Consider the following 20,411-nt stretch of genomic DNA (forward strand, 5'->3'; position numbering starts at 1 on the left):
CTCTTCTGTTAACCACAGTTTCCTCCATGGGATGGAGTTTTTAGTTTTAAAGAAACATGCATACCGAAATGTCTTAACACTCTTATATTGAGGAATTCTACTTGTTTCCCTGTTGAAGACTTTGGATGAATAAGATCCCCATTTACACTTACATATATCATCACTATGAGGTTAAGAATAGTTATGTTTTTGAAATTCGGGTATTTTAAGGTATTAGTGTGAATATCAAATTGAAAGTCGAAGGTTAGGAAAATGAGCTCATGTCTGGTAAACACTAGAACTGATGATTGATCATAAAGTAAAACTAAGCTTTTTCCACTAATAATGAAAGAATTCAGCATTGTAGGTTCAAAATTAGAAAAATGAATCGGAATAAATGTGCTGATAAGGTAAAGATTAAGTGAGCTAAGTTCCTTAACAAGTATATTTTTATTTAAATATTTTAAATGAAATAAAGTCAAGTTTCAACTAAAATTTTATTTAAGATGTGAGGTTCAAAAGAAAGGTTGAGCAGTTGAATTTCAGTCATCATACAATTCTTTGAATCTAAAGTAAAGCTATGTCTTTATATTCAACCTGCTTATATTTCTCTTCTATATTTCTTACTACAATATTTTTTAGTCTTATTTTTCCACTTTCTTACTTAACTTAGTTTACTCTACTTCCTTTCCTTAATGCAATTCAATGGTATTTAAATATTTAACCAGCCTATTTATTTTAATTTCTTAATTATGGTAAATAAAAAAATCAAATATAAGTAGGCCCAATCACCAACTGCGGCGCCAACCTTCTTTTTGTACCTACTTCAGAACCTCATGATATAAAACTTATAAACCCAAACACACATTTTTATATTCAAAAAGCTCAAAAACCAATTCTTGCATCATTTTGTAAAAAGAAAACAAAATTCGAAAAAAATCTTCTTTAATTAATAAACTCACATCACTGAACTTATTTATTTATTAAATGAGATTAACGAAAAAGTAAAAAAAACAACAACTCTAAAGCTTATCCTTATCCAACCACCCACATCTACCCCATACTCATCCCTAACATTCAACCAGTGATGGGCCTTCTTGCTCTTCTCAACTGAAGCACAATTCACAGAGATAGTACCTCTAGATACGAGTATAGGTAGTCCTTATACACTGTTTTATGGTGGCCACTTAACAAAAGTTTATGTAGGCAAATGTATGTGCTTGGCATAGAGAAAATATGTTCATCCGTATACAACAACACCACCACACAAAATATGCAGGACGTTAAAAGAAGAAGAAAAAAAGAACACGTATAAAAATATAAAAAAGGACATAAGTCTGTGGAAAAAAAAAAACTTTATGTATTTTTGCTCAGCTAGCGAGCTATCCGTTTCATAAATAAAATCACTCAGTCGCCTCCGAATGGGGATTTTACTTTCTGGTTTTGTCTTTTGGACTTTTTAGTTTTGTTCTCCCAACTATGTTCGCCAGGCTAAAAACATTATTTTTTATTTTTGCATTTGAGTCTAGTAGAGTCTCTGTTGCTATTGCATTTTACCGTGAACACTGAACATCCTGTGCACCATACCTGAAAGTGGAGCGGTATGTCTTTATTTGTTGACGCTGTGCCTTAAATTTTCATAACCAACGACAATAAAAGCACTAACAACCGAAACAATAAAAAAGCCAAGGTAGGTAGAGTGAACCACCAACCCACCTACACTTCGCTGCTCGTTGAACGCCATTTTACATGTTGTGATGGCATAAGGTCGAAACAGAAAGGGTCTTCAACCCGTATTCTCTCTTTCCATCCGTTCCGTTCCATCGTCACCTCACATCCTTTACACCCTTAGCATAAAAAAACAGTTATGTGTATGTATCTTTACGTTAGGACGAGAACTTAACATCCTTATATACCCATGCAAAAGATGTGACAACATTTTTGCAACAAAGTTGGTAATCTTCTTAAATTGGAGCATTTTGTTTGGGCTTTTCGGGTTTATGGCTAGAAAAGGCGTTCCAAGCCGACCGACCCACCGACCGCTATCAAGTAGAAAAAGGGGTCAGCCTTATTTGCATATTTGTCAACACATTTTCTACTTTTCATCTAGGTATAGGTCTCTACTTTCTACCTATACAATACACATAGGTAAGAGGTCCTTTTTTTACCTTTTCTTTTTTGTTTGGTCTGTTCATAATGCACCGCACAATGTCCTTAAAGATACATAACATAACTTTACCTTTATATAGGTATGTACACTTCATAGATTTTCATCAGGACAGTTTGTTGGAAATTATTTTATTTAAGTTTTGGTTGGATTTATATTTAAGTACGTTGACCAAACTCATCTACAATAGAGAGTAAAAATATGGAAATAAAAAAGTTTTGTTGATGAAAAGTTAAGTGCCCTAATGCTAGTGGTTTGCTGAAAGAATAGGGGTCTTGTGTGCTTCTGTGGTGGTAATATGTCCAAAAGATTGAAAATTACCTTCATTAATAGTTTCGATTTTTATTCTTTAGTTATTTGTTTTAACTATAAGTTTAAGAGCTCAAAGACCAATAAGAAATCAACCAACATACTTGATACCAAAACTAGATCTTAGTTATTAATTTAAGCCCCATTTTAAGCCCCATTTTTAATCCTGACTATGAAAAACTTGATCCTATTCATAATTTCTTCACTGTTTTTCATTTCTATGTGCTCATTTCTATGTTCACTAAAGCTATAAATTTCGAATTGGTATAAACTGGTATAATGTTCAGTTCTTTTTGATATATTATCTTTCTTTCTATGAGCTTACAATTTACACTAAAACTATACATTTATAATATGTATAAACTGGTATAATGTTCAGCTTATAAACTATAAACTGGTATAAAATATACTGTTAACTTAACCTTAAAGTTCTTTTCATTTATGAATGTCGTACCACTAAACTGTTTGTTGCAAATGAAAAATACTTTATATAAAATCTACTGTTCTAATTATATATGATCACTTATGTTTTGTAAAATATGTTTTGACTTTGAAATAAAATTTGTATTATTCTGTTTTTGTTCAACGTACGAAGAAGTTGTTTAATTTAAAAAAGGAAAACTCTAGAAATATTCTTCAAGGAGACGAATATTTCATCAGGTTATGGGCCCTCGCTACATCCACTTACGTAACTAAGAACTATATTGTTTAAAAATGGATAAATTTTCAGAACAATTTGAAAAACTAAAAGGAAGAGAAAATTTTCATAAATGGAAATTCACGGTCGAACATGCTCTCAAGCTTCAAGGATTTTGGAAGGCGGTCCAGGGGACAGAAGAGTCTCAAGAAATTCAAGAGAAGGCAATGTCAAGACTAATATTGTATATATCTCCAAACCTATATCCGCATATTCAGGGAATATCAACAGCTAAGGATATCTGGACAAAATTATGTTCAATATATGATGATTCCGGTCTTACAAGACGATGGGGCTTACTTCGGAAGCTTACAACAACTCAACTAGAAAATTGTGCAAATATGAGTGAGTACGTTGACATTATTATTGATACTGCCCAAAAATTGAACCAAATAGGAATGGTAGTAACTGAAGAATGGGTGGGAAGTTTGTTACTTTCGGGGTTACCAGAACATTTTAGACCCATGATTATGGCAATGGAAAGTAGTGAATTAAAAATAACTGGCGATGCAATAAAAACAAAACTACTTCAAGATTACGAATATTACAATAAAGATACAGGTGCAAGCGGCGGAAGTGCTGCAGCTCTGTATAGCAACAAAGGTAAGAAACACGACCATAGAGAACGTCGTTTTGATACAAAGCGTGTTGTATGTTACAAATGTAACAAAGAAGGTCATGTTGCTAAATTTTGCAAGAACAAATCGAAAATAAATAGTTCGAATAATGGTGGTATGGGTTCAAGCTGGTTTCTCAGTTCATTTATCGCACATTTTAATGATGATGGAACGAGCTGGTTTATAGACTCAGGTGCATCTTCCCATATGTCAAAAAATAGAGATATTTTTTCAACTTTTCAAGAGTTCAAAACAGAAGAGTTTGTAACAGTGGCTAATAACAATAAGTTAAGAGTCATTGGAAGGGGAAATGTTCCTTTACAAGTGTTTTTGAACGAAAAATATTATGACGTTACATTGCATAATGTTTTATTGGTGCCAGAAATATGTGCAAATTTATTGTCTGTTAGCCAGTTGACAATGAATGGTTTGACTGTCAATTTTTATGATTCAAAATGTCATATTTTACACAAAGGTAAATTGGTTGGTTCAGCTAAGGTAGTTCATAATATGTATAAACTTGATATAAGAAAGGATCATAAGATTTTTCAAGCTACAAAGACCGATTTATGGCATAAACGTTTAGGTCATACAAATCACGACGATCTTCAAAAATTATCTCAAGTCAAGGCTCGAGGAATAGAACTTACAAGAAGTTCGGAAGAAAAACGATGTATTTCATGTCTTTTCGGTAAACAATCTAAGATTCCTTATCAAAATTCAAAAAGTTCTACGACCGATGTACTACAAATAGTACATTCAGATGTTTGTGGTCCTATGGAACGAGATTCAATTGGTGGTTCAAGGTATTATGTAATTTTTGTTGATGATTTCTCATCAAAAGTATTTGTTTACATTATGAAAATGAAATCTGAAGTTTTTAAATATTTTAAAATTTTCAAAAATGTTTCCGAGAATCAAACTGGAAAAAAGATTAAAGTATTAAGAACGGATAATGGCTTGGAATATTGCAATGCTGATATGAAAAAAGTTTGTGCAGAAAATGGCATTGTTCACCAAACTTCAGCTCCGTACAACCCTCAACAGAATGGGAAAGCGGAACGCATGAATAGAAGCTTATGTGAAATGGCTCGTACCATGATGGCAGATGCAAATTTGAAGAAATTTTATTGGGCAGAAGCTATATGCACTGCTGCGTATTTACTTAATAGAATTCCAAGAAAAAAGATAAATTATAAGTTGCCAGAAGAAATTTGGAGTGGCGTAGACAAGAATTTGTCTCATTTGCGCGTTTTTGGATGCATTGCTATGGTTTTAACGCCTAAGGAAAAACGCAAGAAATGGGATTTGAAATCCACAAAGTGTATTATGGTGGGATATTCCAAAACAACTAAAGCCTATAGATTATATGACCCAATCCAGAGACAGCTACTAATAAGTCGTGATGTTACATTTATAGAAAATGAAATGTATTTCCCAGCAACAGAAAAATCTGAACAATTCAACCAAGAACAAACAGCAAAAAATCAAGATTTAGTGGGAAACTGTTATGAAAAAGAAGGAAATCTTGATTATGTTAAATTAGATTTACCTAGTACTTCAAACGCAGATGTTATTTCACCTCAACCAAAAGAAATACCAGGACCAACAGAAAATAAAGAAATAATTATTCGTCGTTCTGAAAGAATTCGAAACCAAACAAAAAGGAGTAAATGTGTTAGTTTTTTGGCTGATAACGTTCACTGTGACGATGATCCAGAAAATTATTATGAAGCCATAAACAGTGAAAACGCAAAAAAATGGTCAGAAGCAGCAAAAGATGAAGTTAATTCATTGGAAGAAAATAAGACATGGACTATAGCAGATCTACCAGAGGAAAGAAAGGCTTTAACAACAAAATGGATTTTTAAGACCAAACGAAATGAAAAAGGTGAAATATCGAGATACAAGGCAAGACTTGTAGCACGAGGATGTGGACAACGTAGTGGAGTGGATTATCAAGAGACTTATTCACCAGTTATTAGATACAACTCGATGCGTTACCTTTTATCATTAGCACTGAACAAAGACTTACATATTGATCACTTAGATGCAGTAACAGCCTTTTTGCAAGGTGATCTTGAAGAGGAGATTTATTTAAAAGCTCCAGAAGGTCTCGATATACCAGAAGGTAAAGTCTTAAAACTTCACAAGCCAATTTATGGACTTAAACAGTCGTCAAGAATGTGGAACATGAAGTTAACTCAAGTATTAAAACTATTTGGATTCAATCAGTTGAAAACAGATCAATGTATTTATGTTTTTGACGAAGGTTCTGAAGATTTTTTAATTTTGATGGTATACGTAGATGACATTTTTATACTTTGGAAAAATGAAATTTCAAGAAATAAATTAGTAGAACATCTTCAAGAAAATTTCAAATTAAAAGTGCTTGGACCAGCAAAGTCTTTTTTGGGACTACATTTAGAATATGATTTTAAGAAAAAAATATCAATAAATCAAAAACAATACATTTTAAAAATGCTTGAACGTTTTAGCATGTAATCATGTAATCCAGTTAGTACACCCTTAGATTCCAATGTGAAATTGAGCAAAGAACAAAGTCCCTCAACAAAAGAAGAAGAAGAAGAAATGGCTAAAATTCCCTACCAAGAGTTAACCGGAAGTTTGTTGTTTGCTGCACAGTTAACTCGTCCCGATATATGTTATGCAGTAAACCTACTCAGTCGTTTCAACAATAACCCCGGACGTGAACATTGGAAGGCAGCTAAACGTGTGTTGCGATACCTAAAAGGAACAATTGACTACAAATTGAACTATTTCAAGTCAGAAGAATTTAATGTAAAAGGTTTCTGTGATGCTGACTATGCCAATGATCCAGATGAGAGAAAGTCAATCACAGGTTACGTGTTGCTCAGTCAAGGTGGAGCGATTTCTTGGGGATCTAAAAAACAAACAACTACAGCATTATCGACCTGCGAAGCTGAGTATATGGCTTTAGGATCCTCAGTGCAAGAAGCGTTGTGGTTAAGAGGTCTTGAAGAAGAAATTTTTAATACAAACCTAACACCAACCAACATTTTTTGTGATAATCGAGGAGCGATTGATCTTGCTTTGAATGAAGCTTATAGACAACGTACAAAACACATTCAAGTTCGTCATCATTTTGTAAGAGAAACAATTATTAATAAGCAAATCACTTTAAGTACAATAGATACAAACAATATGGTTGCAGACATTTTTACTAAATCTTTACCTCTTGCAAAGAATATTAAATTTTCGAAATTAATGGGCATTTTTTAGATTTTATCAAATAAAGTTTTAGTGGGAATGTTGCAAATGAAAAATACTTTATATAAAATCTACTGTTCTAATTATATATGATCACTTATGTTTTGTAAAATATGTTTTGACTTTGAAATAAAATTTGTATTATTCTGTTTTTGTTCAACGTACGAAGAAGTTGTTTAATTTAAAAAAGGAAAACTCTAGAAATATTCTTCAAGGAGACGAATATTTCATCACTGTTTATTGTAAAAAGAATGCCTAAACTGATGGTTTAAATTTGATTCATACTCCTGAATGGCATTATTTGGTCTAATGAATATCATATCTTATTTTAGCTGGTATACAAATTTGTTTTCTTAAAACTATTAAAGAAAAGAGTAAAACTTTAATTACAAATCTATTTTTTAATGAAATAAGACATTCATATTTGTATTTAACTCTCCATCAAAGTGGTTTTAGCATTATCTGAAAAGGTCGAATAAAATAGTGATGTATATTTAATTTCCTTTATTTGTATGCTTCTTTGGGTGTGCCAGTTGCAAGATTAAAATGAAAAATTCACTTGGAATTGTTATTAATTGTATTTAAATATTCTATGCATAAATGGTATAAACTATCGCACAATAGTTTTTTGTTTTTCGTCAGTTATAAATAAATTGGGTGGTGCAGGAGTTCGTGGAGAACTAGGGCCTTGTGACTTAAAACTCTAAAGTATTTCTGTGTGCGAGTAATGTTGTCTAGGATCAAAGAAACCTACAGTTTAAAACCGAATCTAAACGGATAATTTGAGAAAGCACTTTGCATGACAAGAATTACTCTTGGAGGATTTGTCAAGAGACAGTACCCTTGAAAAAAAAACCTTAGAAGGCACAGGCAGCGGTCGAACCGAAGACCTTTAGCATGACAGTCCAACGCACTAACCAACATGCACTACCAATAAAATGGATGTTTATTTCAACCAAGGTTGAAGTGAAAATGCATTAAATTTGACTAAATTCCTTCTAACCTTACATTGGTACGTTTAACATTACAAATTATACCAATCACAATTTAGGAGAATATCAAAAGATTTATTTATTTGAAAAAACTTTCGGTCTTACTATGCGGTAGTAGGAGTATAAACAAATCTATCCATCAATTGTAACTTTTAGACAAAGAATTCTTTTCCTCTATCATATTTATAACATTATACCAATCAGTTCTATAGACAGTTAGACATTAAAACTTTAAATGCTAATTTATAAATGAAACAAATTGTATTTTTATAATGTGTTACAAAAATACTTATTTGCTAACCTAAATGTCAATTATTCTGATTTTATACCATTTAAATTATTATACCATTCAAATTTCATATTAATTTCTTAACATAATTTGTTTTTTTTTTTTTTTTTCTTTTAGGCAAACCTTCCAAAGTAATTCACCTTAGAAACATTCCAAATGAATCCAGCGAACCAGATGTTATATCATTGGGTATACCATTTGGTCGTGTCACAAATGTACTTGTTTTAAAAGGTAAAAATCAAGCATTTCTCGAGATGGCCGATGAGGTATCAGCCACAGCTATGGTTACCTGTTATACACACAATCCACCACAAATGCGAGGTCGTATGGTATATGTTCAGTTTTCAAATCATCGCGAGTTAAAGACCGATCAAAGCCACACCATTGGGGTAAGTTAATTTATTAAAAATAAAAATAAATATAAAAATAGAAGAGAAAAAAAAAGAAAACTAAGGGGGAGAGGGGGAACAAAAAAAAAGAAAAAACAAACCTAATAATAATTCATTCGTGCCTTATCTTATTGTTCTTTTAAAAAATATTGTTTTTATAATTAGATGGTATAAAGGTAAAGGTTTCTAAATTAACTTCACCCTGCAATACCGCGCCTTGCCAGTAGGTATAGCATAGGTACTGTTATTATTATTTTTATAGGAACTTGGTCTGGTCTATCCATTGGAACGTGCTGTGGTTTTACACAATTTAATTAATTTCAAAATTTCTCAAACCACCCACCCTCGCTGATGTAACTTTTTTGTGAAACCCGTTAAAAAGTTCTTATTTTTTTTTAAACTGGGGTGAGTCTCCTTTTTCCTCGAAACATTCGGATTGTATCAACAATTTCGTCATAGGGTATATTATACGTTTTAGGCTCACTCATTTGTTTTTCCTCCCAATGTGTAAGGAACATAGAAAAGACCGTACTCGGTGTGCAGAAGTTGTACAGTATGAACTCCAACGATATGGATTTTTTTAGCAAGACCGAAATAAAAAAGGATTTCATTTGATCCTTTAGCCATTGAATTCGACTCACAGAGAGAGAGAGAGGGGATTGGTTGATAAAAAAACAACAAAGTATACAAAATGAAATAAACAAAAATTCAAGCTTGCACTATGATGGCTCGGTGGCAATGACGATGGATGGCGCCAGGCGTCGCTAGTGGTCGTATAGCGAACATTCCTCTTCTTCGCTCCATGAGGGGTTGTTTCGGCGAGGGTTGAAAAATGTGAAAACATTTTCTGACCATCGAAGGACATGTATGAAGCAAGCACATGACAAAACCACCAACCAACTAAAATGGCACAATCACTAACTACATTACATACCGCGAGCTTCATTCATTCACTCACCCGCACTCACTCATTCGCTCACTCGCCTCTATTCTCTTATTCCCTCTCACCATAACTACCACGAACTTAAAAAACAATCAATTTTAGAATTAGCTTCAGGTGAATTTCCCATTTCTACCAGTTTTTAGTTGAATCGAGAAATGTTTCACTATGTGTTGTTCGGAGGTCCTTTTTGCCTTGATGTGTTCTGTTGTTGCATATGTGAAGGATCCTGATGGAGGTAGCTATTTCTACCTTTATTGTTTGAATTTCGCACCCTCGAGGGTTTTTTCCTCTCGATGTTGTTGTTATTGTTGTTGTATTAATTGGCATTGTATGCAGAAAATATAGGCAGGAGCAGCACGTTGAGTTTTATATTGATTCAAACAATATGGTCTTTATTTATTTATGGGAAATTCAAAACATACTCAGTAAAAAAATATTTGTGTTGTTTTTGTTTTGCATTTAGGTTTGAAAATCAATTATTAATTAGTATTTCTAGTTATAAATTGTGTTAGAAATGGTTTATTAGTTAAAAGTTTATTGAGAACGAAAAAAAAACCACGAGCAAATAAATAAACAAATTGATTTAGAACGCAAACCTAAAACAATAATATAATGTTTAAATTTTTTAATCTTTATGTGTACAGTTATGGTCAAAATCAAAGGAACACTTTTCAGGCCAAATCGCTAGTGGACTTAGTTCAAAACAAGAGGCTGAAATGCGACACAAAAGTAAAGGAGGTGTCGGTGCACATTGTTTTTGTTTAGCAAGGCATTCCACATTCTCGTTGTACGGCTAAAGAAAGAATCCCTGTACTTGCATTCCTAGAAGCTTGAGTATTACGGTTAAATAGTTTAAGGGATGGAATGGAGATGGCTATTTCTCTAGAGCATAAACCCATAAAATACCGGCAGTATGGCTTTCGTAGCAGTAGGTCCACTGGTGATCTTATAGTTCATCTCACCGAACAGTGGAACAAATCTTTACATCGTTTTGGAGAAGGTAAGATTATTGCACTTGATATTTCCAAGGCATTTGATAGACGTTAGCATCAAGCTCTCTTATCGAAACTGCGTGCTTTTGGTACCGATGAATCGCTTCTTCGTTGGGTTAGATATTACCTTTCTAAACCGTTCAATGCAAATTGTATTGGATGGTTTCAAGTCTGATTTATAAAATGTATTCATAAAATAAATGCTGGTGTTCCCCCGGGCTCCGTTTTGTACTCTCATCTTTTCATGTTCAAATCTAGATTTACATCATTGTCCTTCGGATTTAGATCTTCAACAGCAGCGTATAATAAGCCCATTCAACTCTTATTTTAAAAGCATTGTGCCGTGTAGAATTTAATGCTTTGAAAACTCAATGCTGTCTTCTGTCGTTAAGGCAAAATTCACTCCTGATGCCGCTATCCATGAACGGCACTCGCAACCATTAAACTAATCAACTTCCAGTACTCGTTATGTGTATTACAGATCACCATAAATGGAATGATCACATATTCGATATTTCCAAATTTGTCAACCCTTCTGATCTGGCTGTAATTAAAAAAGCCTTCATTCCTCCAAAACTTGAATATAACTAGCATATTTGGGTTATTAAGGAGCACCTGTTAAAGAAGTTTAATTATTTTTAAAATAATGGGCGATAGAACTTTTACCGAAACAATTACGACACTCGAAAACCGCTGCAATGTTTCATCGTTGTTCTAACGATATTTTTATAAACAGTGTTCTGTTAAATTAGCCAGTTGCACCCCCCCCCCCCCCCCGTCCTCAAAAAATTCAACCGTAATACTCAAACTTCTAGGATTGCACTTGAATTTTACTTTGAGCTTAATTTCGGACGTACTGTCAAGTATAAAAATCCTTTTTTTGATATTTTGATATTCAGAATGTGCATCGGTATCTCCTCTTTAATCCTTCTCTATTTACCTAAAGCTCGGACTGTTTTTAAACTTTAAACATGATAAAAAAAAATTCTGTGGAACAACAGTCCGTTGAGGATAAGGGCCTAGTGATTTACAACTCTCAACCATTCCTGTGTGCGAGTACTGTTGTCAGAGATAGAGGGGACCTTTAGTTTTTAGCCGATTCCGAAGGGCAATTGTCAATTCCTCGCAATTGGCAGTACCCGTGAAAAAACTTTAGATGGCACAGGCAGGGATCGAACCCAAGACCTCTGGCATGACAGTCTAACGCACTACTACTTTACTTCTTTCTTCAAAGATGTTAAGGGTATTAATAACCCCTTGAGTACCTATTAATCATAACCAATCAATTTTAATGCTTTACGCTCAATGCTGTCCATGAGGCTTATATAAGTTTCAGGTGCACCAGCCCAGAGTTAAACTCAAGCTTTGGACATATATAAGTCTTGTTGATAACATCTAGTTCAGAAGGGAAGACAAATTTCTAGCATAGCCTTAGGAAATTCAAACATCTTGCAGCATTTTTGCCGATAACGCGTATGAGATATTTCCACAAAAGGTGATTGGTTGTAGACAGGCAAGGGGGTTTATATCGCTTTGACGATACATTAAAGCATTGAGTTTTCGAAGCATTAAATTCCACGAGGTTTTTATTCTCAACTGTACAATGCTGTTTAAGAGGAAATTTATTGAGCACCATCGTCAGCAAAACAATGTATTGGATTAGAAGTTTCAGGCATATTTGAATAATTATAAAGCTTTCGTAAAGCAAATTTTGTTAATCTCTTCTGAACCTCTTCAAACCTTAAAATAATTGATTGTCTAACAGGATTCCATATTATGCAACAGTATTCAAGTCAAGGTCTTACAAGGGATACAAAAAGAGGTTTTTAATTATAAGGATCTTCGAATGATTTAGAAGTTCTTGAAACAAATCCCAACATGGTGTTATCTTTTGAAATAATATTATTAATTTGAAGAGAAAAATTCAAATTCGAGTCAAAAAGATCCTTTTGAATTGTTAATTTCATTAACAACTGATTCTCAATTTTGGAATCAAAACATATCGGATCCTTTATTTTAGAAAATGTAACAAAACTACAATTTTTTACATTAAAATCTAATCTATTTATAACACCACTTGATAATATTATCAATATCCAATTGAATTTTACTAGCATCTGATGAAGAACTTACAGAACTAAAAATCTTGAAATCATCAGCATATAAATCACATCTAAAACTTTTAATACAATTCGTTAAATCATTTTTAAATAAAATTTTTAAATAAATAAAAAGAATTGGGCCAAGATGACTACCTTGTGATACACCTAAAAAAATTTGTATTTCATTGAAAACATCATTAGCAATTTTAAAATATTGTCTGCATACAACCAAATAGCTTCTGATCCATTTTAGGAGATTCGAGTTGAAGCCAAGCAATTCAAGTTTTTTCAAGAAAATATTATGTTGTACCCGATCAAACACATTGGAAAAATCTGTGTAGGTTCCATCCACTTGAGTACGATTTTCTAAGCAACCAATTATTAGTAAAAATTGCTAAGTTTGTTGCAGTAGGCTTACCACTCATAAAGCCTTGCTGATGCAGGAAACTATAAAGTTTAATTTTAACAATTGCCTCAAATAATTTGTGGATTAGCTGAATCTTAGCAATAGTTCTATAATTTTCCACATATGCTTTAGATCCAGATATATACAAAGGAGATATCAGTGAATGTTTCCATGTATCTTAAAATACTCATTGTTTCAAGGACAAAAACAGACGAAAATTAAAAATAAATTAAAGTGGGGTTTTAAGGTTATATTTAAAAAATTTCAAAACTAAAGGTGGAATATTGTCCGGTGCGGCAGAGAAAGTGTTATCAAACGACGATAAAGCATTTAAAACATCAACTGTCGATAAAGTCTTATATATAATAATAATAAGGTCACCAACATTAATGTAAGAATTGAAACTAAATGTTTCATTACAATCTTAACCCAAATCAAAAAAGTTTGATTGGAAAATAAAGCAAATTTATTACAAATAACTTCTAAATTTTCTGAAAAAATACAATTGTAAGAAATACTGGAAGGAATTCCACTTTATTTTCTTTTAGCATTTAGAAATGACCAAAAACACTTTGAATCATTTTTTATCCTAGACAATCTTTTATTAAACCAAATTGATCTTTTTGAATTTTCTTAAAGGAATGTTCCGAAACATAGCAAAAACCAATTCTAAATTACTGCAATTATAAATAATTTGCCAATTTACGCTTTCAAATAATCAAATTATTCGAAGGGACAGTTGTAATTGCGATCAACCAAATTTGTCAATATTTTTAAAGTCCTATCTGCACATTTGATATTATTTTCACAAAAACAGACGAAACACGAAATTTTGTCAAATACAAATCCCAATTTAAGAAACATTAACAAAACATTTACTTTTAACTAATTAAGTTGTAACATTTATGATTTTTCGTCCTTACACAAAGTCTTAGGACATAATTAAAATGTTTGAGTTTTGTTTCTATTATTTTGGCCATTGCTGTGTATGCATGAAGTTATATTTCATTGATGAAAGAGTGAAGTAAAAAATAAATTTAAATTTTCTTTTCGGAAATGTTAAGATCAGAAATTCCTTTTTTTTATTTTTGTTGTGTGTACATAGGTAAAATTGCCTCAAGTAATTCTAGAGAATTTATTTAATAGAATTTCAAATCTCAATTAATTAATCATCATTCATAATGTTTTCAGGCTAAAAATAAACTTGTGTTAACATAGGTATGAGTAGAGAGTACCTATGTTCTATTCTCATACCTTTACACGCATTTATCATAAAGCAATTTAACAACCAACAAAAACAACAACAATAACAACAAAAATATATAACAAGAAATTCTGAAGAATTTTTCAAACTCCTTATCGAAAATAAGTGAAACAATCAACAATATTATTTCGCTTGAAATACCTTTGATCATTATCTATCTATGTTGTGGCTTTATCCACGTCAACAATTTTAAGAGAAAAGATATGTAACCACAAAGTGGTGGCAGCAATGGCGGTGATGGCACACCCCCACCCATCCTTCACAAACCCCTTCTTACCTAAAGATTTAACGCCTCTTTTACATAACAAACCACAAATTGTAACAATATTCTAATTATGTGCGTGTAGCAATGATTAATTTCTAATTCTCTCATCACACATTATTATATAAATGTATGTATGTAAATATATTTAAGGCTTCTTCTTCTTCATTAAGGTACATACCTATACCTAGATACTTGGGTAGTTGTGATGTTATAACCTTATAAATAGACCAATTTGGGTTTTTGGTACTCAATTTGTATTAACTTTAGCCTTGAATGATAATAATAGGTAATTTAGAGGAATTTCTGAACAATATGAAGATGAAGATAAAGACGAAGGAAAGGAATGATGATGCTATTCAAATTTGATGATGATACCCTTTCCCCGTATCGTTATTTAGAAATTCCATTTTCTTTTTATTACTATGCCTAAATAACATACATACTCGTACCTACCTCACCTATACATATTTAAGTTTACATTCTGACACTATTCTCTAAATCTTTGTAAATTAGAATTAGAATTTATGAAGCCATCTTTGTTAATATCACTCATAGGTACGATGTCTTTGATATATGATGAAGAACAACCTGAAGGCATGTATAGATTAATTTTGTGACAACAAGTTTGTTTATTAAAACAAAATAATAACATATATTTACTCATATAGAGAATATTATTTTAAGAGCTTTATTCAATTGAAATTATAATAGAATTGAATACCGACAATTCGAAATAATTTAGTTTTGGGCGAAACTTACTGATTCACAAATTTTGTTACAATATTAGATACGAACAGAAGTTTTGAAGCAAAGTTTAAAATTTGTACTTTTTCGTTAATGGTTGCAAGAATATTTTTAGGAACTTAAGATTTTGTATCAAAAATCATATCCCAGTCTCATTTTCTTTCAATTATTTCACTCAGTAAAAACAGCCAGTTGCATATCTCCCATCAAACAAAACGCGCTTCTAGAAAAACCCATGAGTTTACCCTTGAGCCCAACTTCAGCCGCACTATGAAGTACAGAGATTCATTTTTTAGCCGTACTACGCGAATGCGGAATGCCTTGCCACGCTCTATCAATCAATCGATATAAATCAATGTCCACTGACACCTTCTCCTATCCAACCCCTCTCTCTTTTCCTAATGCTCACACTGTATCTTCGGCATATTAAAGGTATACAAAACCAAACCCCTTTAGTGTTCGCTAATTATAAAAAAAAGTTGGTAACACTTTTTTTAAACAATGCCTTGAAACTGTTCAAATTTATTTTGAATTTCATGATTCTTTTCGAAATAGGGTTTTGCCCGAAACTCTGTTCGCTTCTTCGCAACCCCAAGTTTCGTTATTAACCAAATTTTCTCAATTGCATCGGTGAGATCTTTTTCGACATTAATAGAGCGACATTAATAGAGCTTTCTAGATAGTCATTCTGGAGAAACGGATAAGTTTGAAATGGATGCCAAAACTAGACATTGCTCTGAAGAGCTCTTCCCTACGGATGCTGTCGTACGCGGCTTTAAAATCTATAAAGAAATGGTGGGTATCGATTTGGTTTTTTCCAAGATCTGTAGTAGTGTAAATATTTGGTTGATAGTGGACTTTCCTGGTCTACAGCCACAATTGTTAGGACCTATCAGGTTGTTGAGAGACTGCTTCAGACGTTCACATAATACGGTAGAAAGGATCTTATATGCAATGTTGAGGAGGCCGATGCCTCTGTAGTTAGCGCAATTTAGAGGGTCTCCTTTGAAACATAACACGAACATTGCCCTTTTGAAAATTGAAACTGCAAGTATCTCCAAAAAGCTCTAGCACCGTTTGCTATAAAACGTTTTTCAGTTCTCGAAGGTAGACTTTTGCATTGACTTTGAATTCTAGAAAGCTCATTCAGTTTGGAGCGGGCATCCGCAAAATTCAATCATAGCTTAGCCTTTCTTTCAGTTCTCTTCACACAAGAATCCTCTCATCTCCAATATGGAGCTTAAATTTTGATTCAAGATGACATTGTTTCACATGTCTTAAGTCCAGTTTAGGTGCTCTTGAGCCCAGAGCAATCGTTTTTCTTTGATTCTTTTTTTTCTCCAACTTGAGTGCTGTGAGCCCACCTTTAAGAACCTTTTTCTCACTGAGCGATCTTCCCCTGGGGTCGTTCTTTTGGCCTTCCTGAGCCTTCTTCCTACTAGTAGTTTAGTTCCACTAAATTTTCTTGAATGATTGTTTTTAATATTTGTATTTTAAAGATAAATCTTAATTTGTTAGTGTTTGTTTAAAGATTTCAATTTTATTTTGCCAATAAAGGGTTTTCCAATAAGAGGTTTCATTTTGAATAGCCTGCTCTGCGGGTATCTAACATTTTTCGACGACATTCGTCAAACAAAAACTACGCTTTTATAACCCAACGTTTTTATATAGTTAAATAGTTAAAATTCATTACAAAAATAATGCAAACTTGAAGTCATATTCGCAAGACTAAAACACTCTTGTGCTACGGTGCAACACTTTCGGCCTGGAAAATGAATTGGGGGGGGAGTCAAATTTGAGTTGTTATGATAATCCGATTGCGTTATATGTCAATTTCTCACCGGTCTTTGCGATAAACGATATAACACAGTATTTTGAATGAAGGCAATCAAGTATTTTGAAGACATTCAAATTAAAGCTTTCAAATTAAGGCTTTTAAAGTTCAGTTAACACAGAAACTTAATCCGGTCGATCACCAACAACGCCGTATTTCGCTGATTAAAGAAATGCATACAAGTCATCTAGATTTTCATTAAAAATTATTCCTTTTTGAATTTTGGATAATCCGAGAATTATTGTTCAAAGTCTCTTTATCCTTAACGTTCTTTTATGGTAGCACGTTTTCTTTTTGTAAATGAGATTGATGCAACTGTTACAGTTAATTTTTTGTATGGCCAGGGTTGAAGTTAAATGATATTGATGTTGACGAAGTTTATTTTCAATAAGAGATCCGAAGTCGTTAGGTACTACAAAATCACCGAAACAATCGTAATTTGGGAATAAAATTTTCCTGGCCATGTTATTTCTCGAACAGTTGATCAAAATTAGCCACAGCAATCTTTAACTTTAAATGTCTTATACATACAAAAAATATGTTGTGCAACAGATAATAGAAAACTAGGGCCTATTGTCTTACAACTTTCAACTATTCCTGTGTGCAAGTAGGTCAGGGCTTTAGGGTACCTACAATTTGCATGCCGAATTCGAAAGGCTTATTGCAGAAAGCACAATTCAAGTTCTTAGAATATTCACGTGTTGTCAAATTGAGACGTGACATACCCAAAATATTGTCTTTATGTTCCGAACTGATGCCAAATGCCTCTAATTGATAGTAATATGGACTTTTATACATTTTTTTAAATTAAGTTTTGCAACCTAGTACAAAAAAACCCGTAGCGTTCCTTATTTCCAAAAACTGATCTCGGAAATTTTAATAAAATGTTTGACCAACGTCCACTGATACATATGTGTTCAAAATCTACCTTAACTTCAGGTAAAGTTAGAAATTGAATTAAATTCCTATTCAATAAATTGCATTCACCGGAGAGCCCGATTTCTAAATGAATTCTCTCGTTCTACTTGAACTACCAAAAAAGTCACCTTTTTGAAAATGACTTAAGGCTGCCTCCATCTTTGACCTTTATTCACTAAATCAGATATTTTGAATAATTTTTTGATATGAAACATAGTGCGAGCATTTGGAAAATAAGGTCTCAGGGTACATTGGTTTTGAATTGCTGAATAATGCAAAAACTGGGAAAGACAGAGTGCGTTAGGCATTCCACATTCACGTAATAGAACAAATATTTATACTTGATAATACGGCTATTACCATTCCTGGAAGCGCAGTGTTACGGTTGAACTTTTTTAAGAGAGTAATGCAGCTTGCCATTTCTCTAGAGTATAAACCGTTCAAATAACGATAAAAAGGGTTAGAAAAGAAATGTTAAGACTATTTTCTAGCGTTGACTTATGATGATGTAATCACCAATCAATTTATTGGCTCTACTTTTAATAGTGTCCAAGAAGCTTAAGTAAGTTGCAGGAGCTTAAGCCGTATATAAGTCTTATAAATAGCAGCCAAATTAGAAGTTGAGAAAATTTTCTTACATCGTCCTAGAAAACCCAAACAAAACATCTTGACATTGCTAATTTGTTACCCGCCTTTCCCCGATAAACTTCTACTTAAGAGATTTTCTTCAATTTTATGCGAAAAGTCCATGTCAATAAACTAAAGCCACCACAGGTATTTACAGCTCCAATAATCAATGCCAATAATTTGATAGTCAAGGTAATACAAAGTTGAACGTATCCCTATGGCGTATAAGTCCTTTCTTCATTTTAAATTTTGGTTACTTGTATTGGTCACAATTGGGATTAAATTTATGAGTGTATTTTTAACTTTTCACATATCTAGCTATTTTTGAGTAAATACAGGGCCATTCATTTGTCATACAGCGATAAATTCTTCATGACAATGAAATATCGTTGTAAAATCGGGACTTTGCTATAACATTTGTTTATGATAAAAAATGTCGTTGAAATGATCGCCTTGAAAAATTAAGAAAGCATGCGATTGTCTTTCAGTCATAACTTGAATAATTTTGGTTCTTAATACCTCTAGAGTTTTGGAATAATTGGGTTAGCAAAGCTTTTTGCGTAGCTTTACAAATATAAATATAAAGATGTCAAACCCCTCTAAAGCGTGAAACAAGTCGACGAAAAAACAATCGACAAATTCGTGTATTGCAAAAGCAATATTTTCAAACGAGCGTGTTTAACGACATTACGCTTTCTCTTTTTTTCATCTCTTGACCAATGTTGGCATGCAGGGATTGAATACAAGACCTCTGCCATGACAGTCCAACGCAATTTTATACTACGCTATTAAATTTTTATAGAACACTAACTATTTGTGTGTAGTACATAAAACATTGGGTAACAAGTTCAAGATAATAATTTGATGGATGACATTCCAAAATACCAAAAAAAGAAACATCCAACAAAAACCATGGTTTAAAACTTACAAGTTCATAAGGTTTGACATAAATTTAGAATTCTAAAAAAAAACATAAGAAACATCAACCATTCTAACCAACACGACGAAAACGAAAACTCTAAGAACAATTCTTTGCAAAAAGGTTTTAACTTCCCCAAGGAATCTAATCTACTTTTTCTTGCATAGGTTTGTATATTTTTCTTCTTCCTCAACATTTTCATTGCATGTTCTCTTTTTGGGCTAAGAACGTGTAAAAGTTCAGTTGAAAGAAGTAAAAAAAAACAGAATACAAATAAATTCCAAAAGAAAATTGAGATGAATGAGTCTGCAAGGAGTTGAGACTACAACACCAAAAAAAAAAAAAAATACTACCTAGAAATGTTTTAAATATTAGTCCGGAGGCTTCACTAGGAACACAACCTAAAAAAAACAACATCTCATTCAGATTCAATATAATGTATGTATGTTTATGTATGACGGTATGTAAAATAAAACATCCTTGTACATTTATTTTTTCCAAACCGCCTAATTCGAAGAATAAACATTCTATTTTCTCTCGTGCGACAAAAGGATTATTTTTATCCCCAAGAGGATGTTTTGATGGTAGCTCAGATGAGGGAGAAGAAGAGTGGAGAGTGGTAAGAGCAACAAGAAGACTAACTGGGATAAAAATGACAGAACGTTCTTGGTACTTTTTTTTCGTTGCTGGATCTTATAAAACTAAC

At 32.7% G+C, this 20,411-nt stretch overlaps 1 protein-coding gene across 17 annotated transcripts in view; it reads left to right on the plus strand.

Annotated features, from left to right (window-relative positions):
• Positions 1 to 20,411, plus strand: part of LOC129940273 (polypyrimidine tract-binding protein 3) — a 768,555-nt gene that overhangs the window by 688,626 nt on the left and 59,518 nt on the right. For all 17 annotated transcript variants that reach the window (XM_056049404.1, XM_056049544.1, XM_056049470.1 and 14 more), the window contains one exon: positions 8,420 to 8,691. In XM_056049404.1, coding sequence (XP_055905379.1) covers positions 8,420 to 8,691 — 272 coding nt within the window. The remainder of the gene's footprint in view (positions 1 to 8,419; positions 8,692 to 20,411) is intronic.

Source organism: Eupeodes corollae, chromosome 1 (assembly GCF_945859685.1).
Source record: "Eupeodes corollae chromosome 1, idEupCoro1.1, whole genome shotgun sequence".
NCBI classification, from domain to species: domain Eukaryota; kingdom Metazoa; phylum Arthropoda; class Insecta; order Diptera; family Syrphidae; genus Eupeodes; species Eupeodes corollae.